The 19,261-nt window shown below is 41.3% G+C and overlaps 3 protein-coding genes across 9 annotated transcripts in view; 1 reads left to right on the plus strand and 2 right to left on the minus strand.

The window, feature by feature from the left end:
• tlk1a (tousled-like kinase 1a) overlaps nt 1-11,671 on the minus strand; it is a 24,167-nt gene extending 12,496 nt beyond the window's left edge. Inside the window, exons 1-3 of one of the 2 annotated variants that reach the window (XM_061793367.1) lie at nt 11,584-11,671; nt 3,759-3,880; nt 3,595-3,666 (exon numbers count right to left, since the gene is read on the minus strand). In XM_061793367.1, coding sequence (XP_061649351.1) covers nt 3,595-3,666; nt 3,759-3,875 — 189 coding nt within the window. In that variant the 5' untranslated portion in view covers nt 3,876-3,880; nt 11,584-11,671. Of the gene's footprint in view, nt 1-3,594; nt 3,667-3,758; nt 3,881-8,802; nt 9,088-11,583 lie in introns of those variants that run through there. The other variant, XM_061793366.1, reaches the window with a different exon arrangement.
• Nucleotides 9,280-16,996, minus strand: mettl8 (methyltransferase 8, methylcytidine). 5 transcript variants are annotated; one of them, XM_061793372.1, is made up of 9 exons: nt 15,593-16,909; nt 15,344-15,435; nt 14,936-15,252; nt 14,348-14,397; nt 14,141-14,201; nt 13,720-13,859; nt 11,982-12,088; nt 11,812-11,877; nt 9,280-11,687 (listed from the first exon to the last, which is right to left on the minus strand). In XM_061793372.1, exons 1-9 carry the CDS (start codon nt 15,742-15,744, stop codon nt 11,533-11,535), a joined length of 1,140 nt encoding a protein of 379 aa, XP_061649356.1. In that variant the 5' UTR covers nt 15,745-16,909; the 3' UTR covers nt 9,280-11,532. The 5 variants fall into 5 exon arrangements, 2 of the variants coding, with proteins under 2 accessions (XP_061649356.1, XP_061649357.1); XR_009791238.1 differs by lacking the exons at nt 9,280-11,687; nt 14,141-14,201 and adding an exon at nt 16,916-16,996 and having other exon boundaries at nt 11,836-11,877; nt 11,982-13,102; nt 15,593-15,751; XR_009791239.1 differs by lacking the exons at nt 9,280-11,687; nt 14,141-14,201 and adding an exon at nt 12,339-13,102 and having other exon boundaries at nt 11,856-11,877.
• The window catches only part of dcaf17 (ddb1 and cul4 associated factor 17), an 11,762-nt gene continuing 9,040 nt past the window's right edge, over nt 16,540-19,261 (plus strand). For both annotated transcript variants that reach the window (XM_061793370.1, XM_061793371.1), the window contains exon 1: nt 16,540-16,650. The gene's annotated coding sequence lies outside the window, so the exon portion shown is untranslated. The remainder of the gene's footprint in view (nt 16,651-19,261) is intronic.

Here is a 19,261-nt window from a genome sequence, read left to right on the forward strand (position 1 = left end):
GGGTCATCAACTTTATTCCTCTATAGTTCCCACAGCTCTGCACATCACCCTTGTTTTTTAAAAATGGGCACCAGGACACTTTTCCTCCATTCCTCAGGCATCTTCTCACGCACTAAAATTCTATTGAACAAGCTGGTAAAAAAAACCACCTCTCCTAGACGCTTCCATACCTCCACAGGAATGTCATCAGGACCAACTGCCTTTCCAGTTTTCATCCCCTTTAATGCCTTTCTAACATCCCCCTTACTAACCATTGCCACTTCGTGGTCCACCACACTTGCCTTTTCTACTCTCCCTTCTCTCTCATTTTCCTCATTCATCAACTCCTCGAAGTATTCTTTCCATCTATCGAGCACACTACTGGCACCAGTCGACATATTTCCATCTCTATCCTTAATCACCCTAACCTGATGCACATCCTTCTTATCTCTATCCCATTGTCTGGCCAACCTGTATAGATCCTTTTCGCCTTCTTTAGTGTCCAACCTGGCATACATGTCATCATATGCCTCTTGTTTGGCCTTTGCCACCTCTACCTTTGCCCTATGTCGCATCTCAATGTATTCCTTTCGCCTCTCCTTCTTCCACTTCTTCTTAGCTAACCTTTTTCCTTGTATGATTTCCTGTACTGTGAAGTTCCAACACCAAGTCTCCTTCTCTCCTTTCCTGCCAGAAGATACACCAATAACTCTCCTGCCTGCCTCTCTGATCACCTTGGCTGCAGTGGTCCAGTCTTCTGGAAGCTCCTCCTGTCCACCGAGAGCCTGGCTCACCTCTTCCCGAAAAGCTGCACGACACTCGTCCTGTCTCAGCTTCCACCACGTGGCTCTCTGCTCTGCCTTTGTCTTCCGAAACTTCCTCCCCACCACCAGAGTCATCTTACACACCACCATCCTATGCTGTCTAGCCACACTCTCCCCTACCACTACCTTACAGTCTGTAACCTCCTTCAGATTACATCGTCTGCACAAGATGTAATCCACCTGCGTGCTTCTACCTCCGCTCTTGTCACCCTATGTTCCTGCCTCTTCTGGAAAAAAGTGTTCACTACAGCCATTTGCATCCTTTTTGCAAAGTCTACCACCATCTGTCCCTCCAAGTTCCTTTCCTGGATGCCGTACTTACCCATCACTCCTTCATCACCCCTATTTCCTTCACCAACATGTCCATTACACTCTGCACCAATCACGACTCTCTCTCTGTCTGGGATGCTCAGACTACTTCGTCTAGCTCCTTCCAGAATTTCTCTCTCACCTCTAGGTCACATCCTACCTTTGGGGCCTAGCCACTAATCACATTATACAGAACACCCTCAATTTCAAGTTTCAGCCTCATCACTCGATCTGATACACTTTTCACCTCCAAGAAATTCTTAGCCAACTCTTTTAAAATAACCCCAACTCCATTTCTCTTCCCATCCACACCATGTTAAAATAATTTAAACCCTGTCCCTAAACTTCTAGCCTTACTGCCTTTGCACCTGGTCTCCTGGACACACAATATATCAACCTTTCTCTTAATCATCATGTCAACCAATTCCCGAGATTTTCCTGTCATAGTCCCAACATTCAAAGTCCCCACATTCAGTTCTAGGCTCTGTGATTTCCTCTTCTCTTTCTGCCAAAGAACCCGCTTTCCACCTCTTCTTCTTCGACTTCGACCCACAGTAGCTGAATTTCCACCCCCACCCTGCAGGTTGACGGCGCCGGTGGCGGACGTTGTTAACCCGGGCCCACGACTGATCCGGTATGGAATTCTTTAGATGAACGCTCATATTTGTTTGGCAAAGTTTTAAGCCGGATGCCCATCCTGACGCAACCATCTGCATTTATCCGGGCTCGGGACCGGCCTACAGTTTGCACTGGCTTGTGCCCCCCCATAGGGCTGCATTAGCTTAATCAGATCTCAAACGGCGAAATTAAAACTCAGCACTCACTCTATTTTGCAAACAAACAAATAAAATAGCTGATAGACTAAATTGGATAGTTTATGATAGCTGGGATAGGCTCCAGCACTCCCCCCACCATTGTGAGGATAAGCGGCTAAGAAAATGGATGGATGGATGGATGTACGGACAATAGTTTGGTTTCTATTTTGTGCAATGTACATGTATGCGTAGAAGAAGTACATCTAATGCCTTGATCAGACTACAGGATTTTAGCCCCGATATTGGCCCGATTAGCTATCGCATCAGATTTCCCAGATTGGGCCAGACATATATTGTCAGGAACGAAAAAACTTCTTGTAGTGTGACATAATCAACGACAAACAATTTGGCACTACTATAGCCCTACTACACCAGAATAAAAAGTTTCGCATGTTTGATTTTTTGGGATATCTTCTATGTAGTGTGACATATCAACGACAACTCTCTGACAGCCCGCCTCGATGTCGACCAATAAGATTGTGTATTCTGACCGGCAAATCGCCTCCCGGGCTTGCCATTGTCAACATACTTGCAGGCAGTTACCATTTATTCACGCATACAAACTAATGTTTACGTTAGTGCTAGGTCTTATAGTGTGATCCAGGCATAAGAAAAGGAAATGTAATTAAGTCTTCTTGTGCATGATATTTATATTTCCTATATCCACAATTGCTGCTGAAACGATGCAAATTTCCCCATTGTGGGACTAATAAAGGTCATCTTATATTACAAATATTTATTAATAATGATAATATACTTTTAACCTGCCCACGTTCTGAAGTGACGCATAATGACATACTAATTCATTTCAGGTTCAGACACGCGTCCTGTGTGGACGTGCATTATTTTATATTTATGTCTCTAAACACGTATTAATTTGCCTGTTATTTTGTTGTTCAAAGTTGGTTACTCTCCGCAAAAACGCTGTTTCAGCCAGCCCTATGTGACAAGTGTATTGTTTCACCAAATCACTTATTTTGATGTTTTGCGACTGCTTGTAACGATAGCTTAGCAATTAGCACGGCTTTGACATCGTCTTCGCCTATCCACTCCTCGCCCTGCCTTCGTGACACTTTTGTAAGAATCATGGTAAGAAGTGTAGCTTATTCGCTAGCATGGAGGCGATAATCAGTGACTTACAATGCATTGACACCGGACGTGAAGAGAAGTTTCACCCGTAAAAAAATAGCATGCACCAAGCAGCTGTTCAATGTGGATGGGCTGGTAATGTCAGACGTATTTTTTTTTTCCAATATCCAGAACAATCAGTGTTACGGCGTAACGAGTCAACGTTCAGTGATTTCCGTAACAAAATACGGATATTCCATAACATTTGGCAGCTCTGCAGTTGAATCTTTAATCAGGTTTTAATTAAATGTATTTTAAAATTATTGTAAACCAATGAACAAATTGTTTCAGAAAGTCAATAATTGACTACAAGTTAAGAGAGTATTGCTTGGCTTGATGAGGAAGTTTAAATGCTTGTAACTGTAAATCTAAACCACAACATTGTTGTATTGAAAGACACTTCAGATACACTCACTAAATTGAGTCTCGTACACATCATGGTGGAGGGATTAAAAAATAGGAGGGACCGGATCAACAGAATTCAGTGACTTATTGCCCAAGATAAAAGTTAAAAAAAAAAAAAAAAAAAAAAAAGATACCTCTGATTCTTTGTCACTTGAAGATCCCAAGCTTCCAAAACTGTGGTTTGAACATTCATTATTTGTCAAACCCTAGAATGAAAAGTATTGTAATTTAGATTATACACAATCACAAATGCTCAAGATTGTTTTATTTTATTTATAAGAATAAATTGAGGACTCACTTTGGTTCCTCCGCTTGTGCTACCAGTGCTGCCACCAGTGCTGCCGCTGACCCCACCCATAAAACGAGCTTCTAGCAGCTCCTGTCTGCGGGGGTCCAGGCTGTGCAGCTCCTCCATGGCGCCTGTGAATATTAGCAACAATTGAGAGCTCATTTGCGTTACAAGAGAATAGTTTAATTGCCCTGGAGGACACACTCAAGATTTGTAAGCAGACCACAGCAGTGTTGTAATACTGTAAAAGCAATAACAATGCTTCGGCATCACGTACGCTTTTTGTCATATTTACTCCTGTTACCACTGCAAGGTGTCTATAACAAGTCACATTGCTAAGCACAAATGTTATATGAGGTCCAGGACCAATGTTTCGACAGCAAGTCAAGGATGAATAATTAATTCTTATTAGGCTGTTGCGTGAGCTCCCAGGGCACCAGCATCTCTGCAGCCTCAGTAGACCTCCGCGATAATGATGCAACCATTTTGTATCTGCAGATCAAGCTGGACAGTGGCTTTGCAAAAGACGAAGCAGAGAAAATATACTCATAAAACTAGCTATATTAGCACAATACAATACAGTGCAAGACTAAGTTACCATTGGATAGAGGTGGGATGGGAAAAAAAGGAGGAATACACGGACCGATTACTACAGACTGGTTCATAATTATGTATAGATACATCAATGTATAATCACTCTTCTTGTTCTGGATTCATTTTTAAGTTGTATGTATAAATGAAAGGCCACTAAACTTGCCAGATGATGCGACAGACGAAATAGAATGAATTGTTATCGTGGAATCTTTTTGGTATGCACTAGGCATGTACTGAAAATTTGGTCGGTGATCTAAAAGTTTTAGCCGAAAACAACCCAAAAGGGCATTGACGGTTTTCGGACGAAAAGTCTTTTGTTGCCGAAACAAAACGGCCAAAACAGGATGTTGTGATGACTCAAGCCAATGCACGCTTCTCTGGATAAAGCTCAGAGGGTCAACCAACGATGAGGGGGCGTACTGCGTGGGCGTCTCAGTCTCACTGTTTAGCGGCTACGACGGTCCGTCAAATTGTCTTAATTGGGGTTGGCGATAAGAAAACGATAAATACATACCTCAAAAAAAAATTTCCTTGACAAACATTTGAGACTTTAATAGAATTCGATAGATTGCTTTCATCCATGTTTTGACCACAATAGTTTGTTTCATACATTTGTTCCAAATGAAGAGAGGGTGCCATTTTAGGCCCGTTATTTGCTGCTGTTGTTGATGCTCCAAACAAAAAATGTGACAAGTTTTGCACACGAAAACATGTCTGCTGTGGACAGTGCCAGAATATGTGCCTCTGAGATACAATTACAATCAGAGTATTGGTTTTCTCAGTAGTTAACATTTGTTTTCGATTGTCAAGTCCAATTTCACTCACATCCACATTGTTTTTGTATATATGCAAAGCACTGTCATCTTCAGCTCTACTGCCAAGTCTTACGTCACCTGACGACGGCAGAGAGCAGTCTCAGCCCAGACTCAACATGACTGCACAATAAATCAAGCCTTAATCAAAGTTGACAAAAAAAAGACATCAGTTTTAGGATTCACAACAGAAACTAAGTCGGCCCTATTAATTTGTGATGTAAACATCCCTTCCTAAGATTGTAGATCATCTGGCATTATTCACATAGAGTGTATTAGGTAATCACTTTTGGATTTAGATAGATTTGGCACATTGCAAACTATTTATACTCCACACTAGTGTTATCAAGTTATGAATGAACTCCCATAACCAAATTAAGTGGTCGAAAGTGTCATTAACAATGCTTTGTTAGAAAGACAATGTATACATTGAGATGAGAAAATATCTATAAAAGCATTAGATAGCTGCACCTCAAGTTATCAATGAACTCCCAGTATTAAATAACTTGGTCCAAGGCTTTATTAAAGATGCTTACTTCGAAAGAACATTTATAAAACGAGACAGGAAAACTGTTTTTCGTGGTTGCAGTCGTCCCTTGCCAAATGGTGGTTTACTTTTTGCAGCCTCACTGTAACGCATATTTTTTTAAGTCGTACATATCTAATGTTATAATCACTGTTTTTTTTTTTTGCCTTTAATTGTGGGATTTTGCAGTGATTATTTTTCCACACGGACTAATGTTACTGCAGACTCGTGTAGCGATAAGCGTGGACCAGGAGGAAAGGGTGCGTAAAAGACAGCATCTCCAAAGTTTGGGATCATTTCACAATTATAACACTAACATTTTAACTTTGCACTGAACTACTTTATTGTTATCTCATCTTTTAATGATTACTGTTATAACTGTCATTATTTTTATTTATTTTATTTTTATTTTATTTATTTATTTTCTTCACAGCAAATTGCTGTGAGTAAGATAGTGCTTCAGGTGCCTTCCTTTAAGTGCTCTTACATACAGGGTTATGCGTAAGAGAAGGTAGGTAGGTGTGTGTGTGTGTGTGTGTGTGTGTGTGTGTGTGAGATGGGAATTTCTCTGTGTGCAACCGGGTTCAAATCTGACCTCGTCTGTGCAGAGTTTGCATGTTCTCCCTGTGCCTATGCGGGTTTTCTCTGGGTACTCCGGTTTCCTCCCACATCCCAAAAACATGCACGGTAGGATATTTGAAGACTCGAAATTCCCCATAGGTGTGAATGTGAGTGCGAATGGTTGTTTGTTTATATGTGCCCTTCGATTGGCTGGCGACAAGTTCAGGGTGTACCCCGCATCTCGCCCAAAGATAGCTGGGATAGGCTCCAGCACGCCCGCAACCATAGTGAGGATAAGCGGTTCAGAAAACGGATGGAGGGATGGGTGGATGATTGATTGATAGATAAATGCGTAACATCTGATGCCCAGCGATACTCAACATGCAAACTGACTAATTTAGCCAATTAACAGCCAGCCGCTACCCCTGAGTCAACAACAGCAAACTTTACACTCTCATTTGCTGACTCCCACGTCACTTCACAGGCCCTGCCCTGGGTTTTTGAAGCCACTCACATGGAAGATCTGTGTAGAAGTGGACAAAAATAATACCTGCACCTCACATGCATACTTTGTATTTGTATTATGAAAAATCTATTTTTATGCAATTACTCAAATAATCGAAGAGACGATCGGTAGAATAATCTTTTCTAAAAATATTCGATAGCCCCAACCCTAATAGAAAGTGTTTATAAGAGTATCGTAAATGTTAATGAGCATGTGGGAAGGGTAATAAACCTTTAAATATATATAAATAATAAAACCGTTTAGGTTGCTACTTTGCAGAGTTTTGTCCATCACAAGGGGTTCTGGAACATAACCCCCACAATAAACAAGGGTCTACAGTGTTGCCAATTGAATTTGCAGTCCATATTGGTTGTGAAACCATCTGCTGCAGTGGAGTACAACGCCAACAAATGCGATCACTTATAGCTAAAACAATTGAGAGGGGGAAAAACAAACTTGGGGCAAGGACAATGCAACGGAAGTCAATAAATCTCTCAACCAATACGATTACAGAGTAGATAAAACAACAATTACGGAACAAGCTACCTTGCTTCTTTTTTCATCTGTCATTGTTTCACAGTGTTAGTGAGACAATGAAAAGAGTAGAAAATAATTTGTTAAAAAGGGGGAGCGTGCATATTGACTTTTACCAAGATTTCCAAAGAACTTGCTGACGCATTACTTTTAGCTGGCTACTACAGCTGATGCAGTGATTTACAACTGATGCAACCGGTGACTGCTGCTCCTAAAGTCAATAAAACTGCTTTGGGTTTTCTCGTGAAGGTGATTATCCAAAGGAGTTAAAATTCTGTTGATATGCCAAAGACAAACATCCCGTTTTTACACTTTCTCTAAGGCCTCTTCGGGGCACTTGAAGCCACAATGAGATAGGACTACAAGCCTTGGCATTTTGATCCAGTAAGTTTCCAACACATTAATAGAAACCAGTTATGTGATTTTATAAAGGTTTGCCCTGAAGGCCTCGGTGTACTAGAATTATCTATATTCAAGCCCCTGCGAGAACAAGCGGTTGAACCCTTATAGCCCTTGCTTTGAATGTCATTTTAACTCCATGCTGCTCAGCACATTGACCACCTGTTTATGGCAGAGACACTTGAGAAAGTCCTAAAAAGCTCTGGCATTAATTAATGGCCCACTTCCAACAAGGTTCATTGCATTGGACGTATAACTAAGAAAGAACTTTCACCAAATGTCATTGTTCTTAATTTCTCCATCTATATTGTATATTTCTATACCCCAATCTCACTCAGAATGTCCATTTGTGTCAACATTTACAGGAAACGACTGAGCAAGAGAGGCAGGATGCACAGGCCAAATGTGTCCACTTTGAACTTAAAATGGTGTCAATTTGTGGCTTTGCAGGCAGGAGCATCCATCCGATTTAACAAATTACTCTGGGCTGGTTTGATAAAAGGTCACGTAAGGATAACATCCCAATCTTGCGTTACACGAGCAGTTTTAGCATTTAATGGCAATCTTTAGCTGCATATAATGTTAAACGCAGAGCTTGGTGCAAAGTGATGATAGACGTCATGTTGTGACACGACAATCGCCACACAATGGTGGATGCACACCTATACACTAGCATGCCAACTAGTGATAGAAACATCGGTAACAACCAGCAGACATTGCTTTGTCCCCACATTTGTAGCTCCATTTTTTCTTTTTGTACCTTCATCGTTAACTTGACTAGCTCATGCAAAAGGTGCATGTTAACATGGCTACGAGCATCCACAACAATTGCGACGTTTCCTACTCATTAATAACCGTCGACGGTATGCGTGCAATTGTTTGAAGGTAAAAACCACAATCCGGAGCCCTCGAAAAGACGATGCTTTGATGTTGCTAGCTAGTAGCCAAAGAGCCTCAATGGACTTTGGAGCCGACATTCTGCTAACATTCACGACTCCGTCGTGTCGATACAATTTCCTTCCCGTAATGCCCCCCACGAAAACGAATTCCCAGGAGGACAGACACACAAAAAAATAAAATAAAATTTAAAAAAAAAATCACCCCAAAAGCGTTTCATAATACCTTAAAGGGCCTTCAGCACCGCCGTGGTATGTTGCTGAAAACACGGTCCGTGTTGAGGACGTGGAGAGCTGGGACCAAAGATGGCGGCCCCTCCAAACTTCCACTACTTTGGACACTCATCAAGCTACTTTCTCCCCGTGGAGATGACGCCTCGACGCCGATGCATTTCCTCACCCGCCGGCGGTGGAATTACTAGTCGCGATTAGGGGCGAACCCACTGGAGAAAGGTGGTAATTATAACTTGGTAAATGTAGTACACAACCACTTGACAGTACCTCAGAACGTGTACTGTGTGTAATTGTGTGTACTAGTGTATCGTTCTGAGCTCCCTCTCTCGCTCCTCAAGTGGAAGCCGACGTCACGCATCGTGTGCAAAAATTAGTTCGTGCTTTATGTTTCGTCTCAATAACAACAAATTACATCAAACACTCCCCCTACTCCAAAATATAGACTTTTTTTCATTGGCAAAATGCCCACAGGTGGTGTGCAAAACGATTAAACGACTAGGTTACACTAAAAAACTATTAATAAATAAAAAACATGTTTTCTACATTTGTTTTATTGGCAAGTCTAATAGTACATGATACAAAAAGTCTACACACCCCTGGTAAAATGTCAGGTTTTGTGGTATTAGTCATGAGACTAAGATACTGTAAATAATTTCAAAACTTTATCCACCATTAATGTAACCTATAACCTGTACAACTCAATTTCTATTTTTTATATCTTTTTGAGAGGAAATAAAAATAAACAACTGAGATAATGTGGTTGCACAACTGTGTACACCCGTAAAAATGGGGTTGTGGCTGTATTCAGAAATTACCAGTCACATACAAACTCATGTTAAATAGGACTCAACACACACCTGCCACTATTTATCGTGCCTCTGATTACCCCCCAGCTGTTCTAGTAGGCCTTTCCAGATATTTATTTTGTTTTATACCAGAAGCCTAAAGGTTTTGTGCTAACTCTAACTGCTATTCCGAAGTGTTCATAATTCCCTCCACCTTGTTTACAACCCCAGTTCCAGCAGAAGAAAAACAGCTCCAAAGTATGATGGCTGCCACCATGCTTAAAAAATTATGGCCAAAATGTTCAGTCTTGGTTTCATTGGACCATAACAGAATCTCCCAAACACGTGGGAAAAGGCATTATTAAATAAAGTATTGTTTATTTCCTACAAATAATGTATCCGTTCATTTATCAATTCTAGCGGCATATACAGTAGTGATAGACACAACACTTAAATGCACTTCCACTAAATGGAAGAAAGTACAATTCATCTGTGTCTCCTTCTGTTGCCATTCATACAAAAGAATAATAGCTTTGTGTTTCAACTAAATAGGACCAGATTTCCTCCTAAGTCAATCATCATAATTATGCTAATAATATTTTGGTCATATTTTGTTTGGTGGTGTCTGCCTCACACAGTTCTGAGGTTCGGGGTTCGAATCTTGGCTCTGGCTTTGCTGTGTGGAGTTTGCGTGTTCTTCCTACGCTTGCGTGGGTTTTCTCCAGATACTCTGGCTTCCTCCCAAATCCCAAAAACAAGCATGTATTGTCCGTAGGTGTTAATGGTTGTTTGTCTATATGTGCCCAGTGACGGGATGGTGACCAGTCCACGGTGTACCCGCCTCTCACCCAAAGTCAGCTGGCATCGGCTCAAATTTATTTGCAACCCTAATGAGGAAAAGTGGTATAGAAACTTGGATAAACAAAGGAAGCAGACTAACATCTATCCAACATTTGTTTTTGTTTTCTATATACTATATGTATCCATCCATCCATTTTCTGAGCCGCTTCTCCTCACTAGGGTCGCGGGCGTGCTGGAGCGTATCCCAGCTGTCATCGGGCAGGAGGCAGGGTACACCCTGAACTGGTTGCCAGCCAATCGCAGGGCACATAGGAACAAACAACCATTCGCACTCACAGTCATGCCTACGGGCAATTTAGAGTCTCCAATTCATGCATGTTTTTGGGATGTGGGAGGAAACCGGAGTGCCCGGAGAAAACCCACGCAGGCACGGGGAGAACATGCAAACTCCACACAGGCGGGGCCAGGGATTGAACCCGGGTCCTCAGAACTGTGAGGCTGACGCGCTAACCAGTCGGCCACCGTGCCGCCTACTATATGTATATTTTTCTTTAACAGAGGGATTTGAATGTATAATACACTACATTAAAATGTGCTTTTTTTTTTTTTATTCCACTGATCCACTCATAAAATAACCACCACAGAGTTGCATTTGGCATGTTTAATATCAAAATGTGTTTTAAAAAAACAACAAAAAACTGTACAGACTGTCAGATTATCCATCCATCTTCCATTCCGCTTATCCTCACTTGGGTCGCGGGCGTGCTGGAGCCTATCCCAGCTATCTCATGGCGAGAGGCGGGGTACACCCTGAACTGGTCGCCAGCCAATCGCAGGGCACATATAAACAAACAACCATTCGCACTCACATTAACACCTACGGGCAATTTAGAGTCTCCAATTCATGCATGTTTTTAGGATGTGGGAGGAAACCGGAGTGCCCGGAGAAAACACACGCAGGCACGGGGAGAACTTGCAAACTCCACACAGGCGGTGCCGACATTTGAACCCCGGTTCTCACAACTGTGAGGGAGATCTTCTAACCAGTCCGCCGCCGTGTCAGATTATGTCAAAAATAAAAGCTCCAAATGACATAATAGTACACATGCATACACAAACAGGTGAATGGTGGGGTGTTAACAGAGTGAAAATGGATATGATTTCCTATACTTGCTCTGCATCCATACCCGGTGCATTGACACTTTTTTCCCTCTGTTAACTTGAAGTCGTCGATCTTCAAGATTCTGAACTTCTTCCAATCCAGCATTGGAAAATAAATTACGAACTTCATCTGTGGAGATGAAACACAGTCAGTAAACACGGCTGTAGTCTTATATGATGTACATATTTAGTGCATTAAATTATTTAAACAACAAAGATTGCTTCAGTCAGCAGATTAATGGAGTTTTATATACCTTTTGTAAAAAAATAAACGCACGTGCCATCTCCTCGCGCATAGAAATTGTCTGACAAGCACCGACCTGATTGCGAAAAGAAATATACCCATTAATAGACTACATCCAGACAAGACATTATATAAAGGAGACTGTCATAAGAAAGTGTCTCCAACGAATCCATGACTTACCCTTCTTAAACCTGAGTTGTGAGAAGTCATATCTCCCATAATCACGAAAGAGGAAAGTCCCTCCAAATTTCAGGTAGGAGGATAGGTTGTTGACAACTCCTTGCATCCTGTAAATCAAATCTCATTTACTGGAACTGTCACCGTATTAACCACAACAATAGCAACAATATATACACAGAAATAAGCATACAGTATTATATTAATACCCCTATGACAATGTCAGTCAAAACAGACAGAATATTCGCTACAGCACGGAATTGGATTTCATTACATTTTTCACGTGTTCATAATGTTGTGATCAATGACTACATCAACCAAACACCAATTCTAGAGAGCATCCATCCATCCATTTTCTACCGCTCATCCGAAGTCGGGTCGCGGGGGCAGTAGCTTTAGCAGGGACGCCCAGACTTCCCTCTCCCCAGCCACTTCATCCAGCTCTTCCGGGGGGATCCCGAGGCGTTCACAGGGCAGCCGAGAGACGTAGTCTCTCCAGCGTGTCCTGGGTCGTCCCCGGGGTCTCCTAACGGTGGGACGTGCCCGGAACACCTCACCAGGGAAGCGTCCGGGAGGCATCCGAATCAGATGCCCCAGCCACCTCATCTGGCTCCTCTCGATGTGGAGGTGCAGTGGCTCTACTCTGAGATCCTCCCGGATGACCGAGCTTCTCACCGGGAGAGCCCGACACCCTGCAGGGGAAACTCATTTCGGCCGCTAGTATCCGGGATCTTGTTCGACCCACAGCTCGTGACCATAGGTGAAGGTAGGAACGTAGATCGACCGGGAAATTGAGAGCTTCGCCTTTCGGCTTAGCTCCTTCTTAACCACAACGGATCGATACAAAGTCCGCATCACTGCAGACGCTGCACCGATCCGCCTGTCGATCTCCCGTTCCATTCTTCCCTCACTCGTGAACAAGACCCCAAGATACTTGAACTCCTCCACTTGGGGCAGGATCTCATCCCCGATCTGGAGAGGGCACGCCACCCTTTTCCGACTGAGGACTATGGTCTCAGATTTGGAGGTGCTGATTCTCATCCCAGCTGATTCACACTCAGCTGCGAACCGTTCCAGTGAGAGTTGGAGATCACGGCTTGATGAAGCCAGCAGAACCACATCATCTGCAAAAAGCAGAGCCGCAATACTGAGGTCACCAAACCGAACCTCCTCTACGCCTTGGCTGCGCCTTGAAATTCTGTCCATAAAAGTTATGAACAGAATTGGTGACAAAGGGCAGCCTTGGCATGTATTCTTTATTTTTTTTGCATATTACTGCAGATTACCAATTCACTTGTAGTAGTGGAGTGAAACGCTTCATTTGTCCGCATGACTTTATTATATTGCCCTTGATGGCCAAGTCGAGCACACCAGAAGGAGCCGCAATGAATTAATCATGATGCACAAACTGTTGAATTCTTTACATCATATTTAATTATGTTATTATATTGTTTTATAAAGTATGCTATTCCAGAGTATCTCAAGGCACCGCTGTACTTGTAGTTACGCAGTTAGTACTGCAACACATTGGCCTCAAAGGAATTGCTAAAGGGACCTTAGTTGAAGTATATACTCCCCAATGGTGTTACTATACTGTTGCTATAACTTAAAAATACTTTACAATATGCATTCAATCAAAGATTAACATTCTGACAATGCCTTTGGTGGGTTTTTGGAAGTATGTAGTCTGAAGTAATAAAGTAGCAAACGCTGCTCTGTTTTTGCAGTAAACGTCACCCACCTGTCTGGATGAATGGAGGAGAGCACAAAAACTGCAAGAATAACATCCAGACTCTGTGGAGGAAAGGGAAGAGAGCCCTCTTCCTCACAAATATCATGCACAAACGCATGGCACAAAGAGTGGTCATAGTCGGGATGGCTCTGTGAGAGGGGAACAAAATCAGTGATGTTCTGAGAGTTGTCTTTCCCAAGGCATGTCTCAAACAGCTTTCAGAGAACTGCTTACACAGCAACAAGAGAACATCAACTCCAATGTTCATTACTGTCCAAAATCTAATTCTAGACAGTATGGCATTAATCGAAGAACTATACTGTATTAAGAACACCCTTCATCACAACTGAGTGCAGACAAGTGAACAAGTTAAATAGATACTGTACATTCAAAATATTACTCCAGTATGTAAATGTAACATTCTTCTTACCTTCAACAGTTGAATAGCACATGGAGAGAAGTCACAACAGTATAAAAATGCATCGTTTCCCCTGTGAACAAAAAAGTTAACATACAACAATAATATGCTCACAAGATGTCACGATGCAAATATGAGACCTGGAATGTTATTTAAAACACAAAACCTTGTGAAGAGGTTAAAGCAAAGTAGACTGGTATTATTTCACGTGACACTTACTTGATGTTATTAATAATAGGAAATACACTGTTGCCAACTCCACACCCAACCTGTAAAGATGTACAGTATGTTATATAAACTGCATATTTAACATTGTGATCTTCAATTCACTAATTTTCTTAGTTTAACTTGTATACCAGGTCGTAAAAAACATTTATCTATTTTCTTTACTGCTTACCCTCATTCGGGTCACGGACGATCTGGAGGCTATGCCAGCTTACATTAGTGAATGGCAGGGTACACCCTGGACTGATCGCCGGCCAATTGCAAGGCACAGTTTTGACAACGAACAATTTACACTGACATTCACACCTATGGACAATTTACAGTCTTCAATAAACCTAACATGCATGTTTTGGGGCGCCAGCGCACCCGCGACCCGAGTGAGGATAAGCGGTATGGTAAATAGATGGATGGATGAAATAACTTTTTCAGAATCTGAATCTGCAACTGAACATGCAAACTCCACACAGGAAGACCAGACCCCGGATTCGAACCCCCGATCTCAATAGAGTAAAGCTAATGTGCGACGTGCCACCATAAAACACATCAAATTCAGAATACACACAAAATAATATTTTGCAAAACCTCCAATATCCTGAAAGAGGCGTCTTGTCCAGGGTCAGAAACCCACATGGCTGCTTCATTTGTTTCCAGTTCTGCATCTTGACATGGGTGCTGATGTCTTGAGGTACAGTCAAAGAGCGTGTAGCTGCTCTGTTGCTGACGTCTGCAATCCATCTCCCCGTTGAAGCTGCTCTCGCTATTTCCGGCTTGGCTTTTTGAATCTGACGGAAGCAGTTCTGGGAATTCCAGAAGCAGCCACTTGCGATCTTTGAAGAATTTATCCTTGTGTTGCTCATAAAACTTATCCCAGTAGTGGCAAGCTTCTGTATCAAATTTGCCTGTGGACAAGACATTTATGAATAATGTCATATTTCACAAATCAATTTGCAAGGTAATGGCTTTGCAATTCAAATTTAAACACAATCTTGCCTTGTTCCCTTAACGGAATGTGCACCTTGGAGTTTTCAACAGCTTTTAACAGTGCGTTTTCTTTGTCCTCGTCTGTCCACTGCACATGATCCCTAAACATTAGGAAAACAATGATAAATTTAAAGGAAAACACATTTTACAAAATATATTGGATTTAAAGGTTGAACTAAAGTCACACTTCCTCAATAGAATAAATACACAAATATATTTTTAGGATGTTGGATCACATTAGTCCAATGAAGCACTGACCACATATTGTGCTTAAAGACGTCATCAGGATTGGTGAGAATTCTTGAACCCAACGGAGCCGAAGGTCTTCTTTCTGTGCTCTTCAATCTTGTAGATACTCTGCTGAAGACTTTTTCCAGTGTGCTTAAATAGAGGCTCCGAAATTGATGCATTTATACTCTGAAAACAGGCGGCTATATTAAATAACATATTTGCCCCACAAAATTAGTCAGTGTAATAGTCTACTATTTGCAGTGTTGGGAAGTAATGATGTACAAAAAAAAAAAGAGGTAAATAGAGAGCTAAAGCCAACCGCGATTGACATCTTGATTGACTGAGATCAAGATTGCGAAAATAGGGACAGCAGCTGCATGGAGGAACAGGAACTATGGAGTCTTAACAACGATGATGCAACAGATTTGGAGAAGCGAGATATTCCCCAGCTATGGCCTTATTTAAGAGAATTGTTTGATCTTGTCGGTTTCAAGAATGACTCGTGGCGAATGCCTTGTGTCTTGTGCCAGCCTAAAAAAAAAAACCCACCAGGTTCTTGCTTTCATAAATTCTCTGTCTAATCTGAAAAAAAATACATGCAAGTAAAGTATATATTTTTTAGCATTTTTTTGTTATTCAGTTCACCCCTTTAGCAAAGCTATGGGAACACGGTGTTCTGATAGCATAAAAGGAGATGGAAAAAGTACTCCCACTGTACGTAAGTATAAGTACAGATATTCGTGTAAAAAGACTGCGGACAGTAGATTAAACTCCTGTACTTCATTAAAAGTAAAAACAAAAGTACAGAGTGTGAAACGTACTACATACAAAAGTAAAGAGTCAAATGAATTATTAGTCAATATACAACACCCGTGTTGGTAACTTATTTGTGCAGGTGTACTGTGCGAGTTAGATCCTGACGCGTCTTGATTTATGCTGTTACACTCCCTTCCAGTCGGTGTCAGTAGTGAGAATTGACACTGTTGAGTAACAGTCACCGTGCGTGGAAAACGTCAACAAGAAGAAGACAGGCTTCCAAAACAGAACCAAGAAGGCTCAGTAAACATTCATCCAACGATCCGACGGTAAAACAACTACAACTCCAAGTTTATCTATTCAGTGTAATTTATTGTTTGTATCTCTCTTGCAAGACTAGGCTAATAAATGAGATAAAATAGCCCTTTGTATAAGATCTACCCGATTGAGTACGATATGATACCCTGGTGATAACTCTTTCGCTAACATCGCTAACTTAACTTAGATACATTTGAGATTCGACAAGAGAGTTCTCAGACCCAGGATCTTCTGAACAGAATCGGTTATTAAACTAAAAAACAAGACTATAATCACCCGGTTTGGTCGTGTTGTAGCCATAAACTGGAGCATTCCCCTTCACGCATGCGTACTCGGTCTCTTTTGTGTGAGCGTGTCGACGGGTTTTGACGTAATGCAACAATGTGGGTCAAAATGTAGTCGGGTACATTTTGTAAGACACAACGTACAGTTCTTTTTTGTACGACTTATTTTGTTCTGTGGAAAATACCACATTTCTGCACCTTACTTATTTAGTAAAATAAGAAGGCTGTGAAAACAAATCTACTGGAGACGTTTCCCATGATTTGACACAAAATGTATTGTTACTTTTGTTATTTTTCCGTAAATACATTTTTCATTTTTTGCTTATGCATGTTTGTACATTTTTTTAATACTAGTTTATATTCCTGGCAATAGCAGTTTTGTAGTATATTGACTTTCTAACCCTCTGGGCTCTACGCGGTGACCTTTTTTTTTTATAGCAGTTTTGTTGCAAGTATAATGAAAATTCCCAAGTGTGTGGATATTTGTCAGTTTTTTTTTCACCAAAAACTTCAGCTCTTTAAATATGTGAATAGTATACTGTACAGATTGGACCTTTTGTCTCCATCGTGGCCACTTTTAGCTAGCTCAAACCAGTTCAAACTACATTTCAACCGGTAATTCCTTGTTTATTATTTACTGGATTGAATCGTCCAATTTGGTTAAATTGGTTTCAGGAATTTCATGCAATTTCATGTTCTTAATTTCTGAAACAGGCATTTACTACCTAAATGCATTCCAATGGAGTAAATGAATGACGAAGTTTTGATTTGAAGAAGTGGAACACGTCTGCTGACCAAGAAGAATACTATATTACATTTCAATTTAATTACAGTTGAAGCTCCCTCTGCTGGCTGTAGGAAGATTGTACAGTACTATTAAAAAGGTGGTACTGGTAAACACTGAAGATTAAAATGTATTTTTTTTAAAGGGTGTTACACAACCTGCTCATTGTGCAAACAAACTGGAATTTGAATGGTTAATTTTTTAAAATTGATGGATCTTCTTTTCGTTTCGGCTTGTCCCGTTAGGGGTCGCCACAGCACGTCAGTCTTTTCCATTTCAGCCCAACTCCTGCATCCTCCTCTCTAACACCAATTGCCCTCATGTCTTATTCCCTCACAACATCTATCAACCTTCTCTTTGGTCTTCCTCGAGCTCTCTCTCCTGGCAGCTCCATTCTCATCATCCTTCTACCAATACTAACTCTCTATCTCTTCTGGATGTGTCCAAACCATTGAAGTCTGCTCTCTCTAACTTTGCCTCCAAAACATCTAACCTTGGCTGTCCCTCTGATGAGCTCATTTCTAATCCTATCCAACCTGGTCACTCCGAGATATAACCTCAACATCTTCATTTCTGCCACCTCCAGCTCTGCTTCCTGTTGTTTTTCAGTGCCACTGTCTCTAACCCGGACATCATGGCTGGCCTCACCACGGTCTTATAAACTTTGCCCTTCATCCTAGCAGACTCTTCTGTCACATAACACACCTGACATCTTCCTTCACCCATTCCAACCTGCTTGGACCCATTTCTTCTCTTCCTTATCACACTCATCATTGCTGTGGACTGTTAACCCCGAGTATTTAAAGTCCTCCACCCTGGCTCTCTCTTCTCTCTGTAGCTTCACTCTTCCCACTTCATCCCTCTCATTAATGCACATATAGTCTGTCTTATTCCAGCTAATCTTCATTCCTCTCCTTTCCAGTACATGCCTCCACCTTTCTAACTGTTCCTCCACATGCTCCCTGTTTTCACTGCAGATCACACTGTCATCTGCAAACATCTTGGTCCATGGGCATTCCAGTCTAATATCATATGTCAGCCTATCCATCACAATAGCAAATTACACACATTTCTAAAAACAAATAATTGTTTTTGATTGAAACATATTTTAAACTAATGATAAGACTTGATGTTTGTTAAATACCGTCTGCAGTGAGAGATGTACACTCTTAAAAATAATTACAGATGCTCTCTGACTATGTACTGTGTGCTTCTTCATGGCCAAAATTGGCTAGCTGAAAGGATCGTTAAATTGAACAACACCTGAGGGTTAACACTATGGTTAAAAAAGTACAGTAATTGTAAAATTGTATTGCTGTGTTTAGAGAGCACTTAACATAGCTTAGGTGTCCACTCAGTGTGACGAATGCTGTGTGGTTGTTGTGTTGACTGCTTTCAAAGGTTACAATGCAAAGGGAAGAAGGAGCTATTAGGGGCTGTATGTTATGAATTCAGTAATGAACATTAACTATACATTCAAGGTGCACTGACTTGTTCTAATTTCTTTTTATCTTTTTAGATGGAAATGTACTAGTATTTTTTACATTTGCCATG

This window comes from Phyllopteryx taeniolatus, chromosome 12, assembly GCF_024500385.1.
Source record: "Phyllopteryx taeniolatus isolate TA_2022b chromosome 12, UOR_Ptae_1.2, whole genome shotgun sequence".
Classification (NCBI taxonomy): Eukaryota; Metazoa; Chordata; class Actinopteri; order Syngnathiformes; family Syngnathidae; genus Phyllopteryx; species Phyllopteryx taeniolatus.

What these genes read in the sequence shown, in the direction of transcription:
- mettl8 (XM_061793372.1), bottom strand. Translation starts at nt 15,744, where the DNA reads ATGCATCAATTTCGGAGCCTCTATTTAAGCACACTGGAAAAAGTCTTC. An exon ending in CCTCTTTCAGGATATTGGAG is followed by an intron (nt 14,398 to 14,935) that starts GTTTTGCAAAAT and finishes ACATCTTTACAG; the next exon opens with GTTGGGTGTGGAGTTGGCAA. An exon ending in CGTTTATTTTTTTACAAAAG is followed by an intron (nt 11,688 to 11,811) that starts GTATATAAAACT and finishes TCATCTCCACAG; the next exon opens with ATGAAGTTCGTAATTTATTT.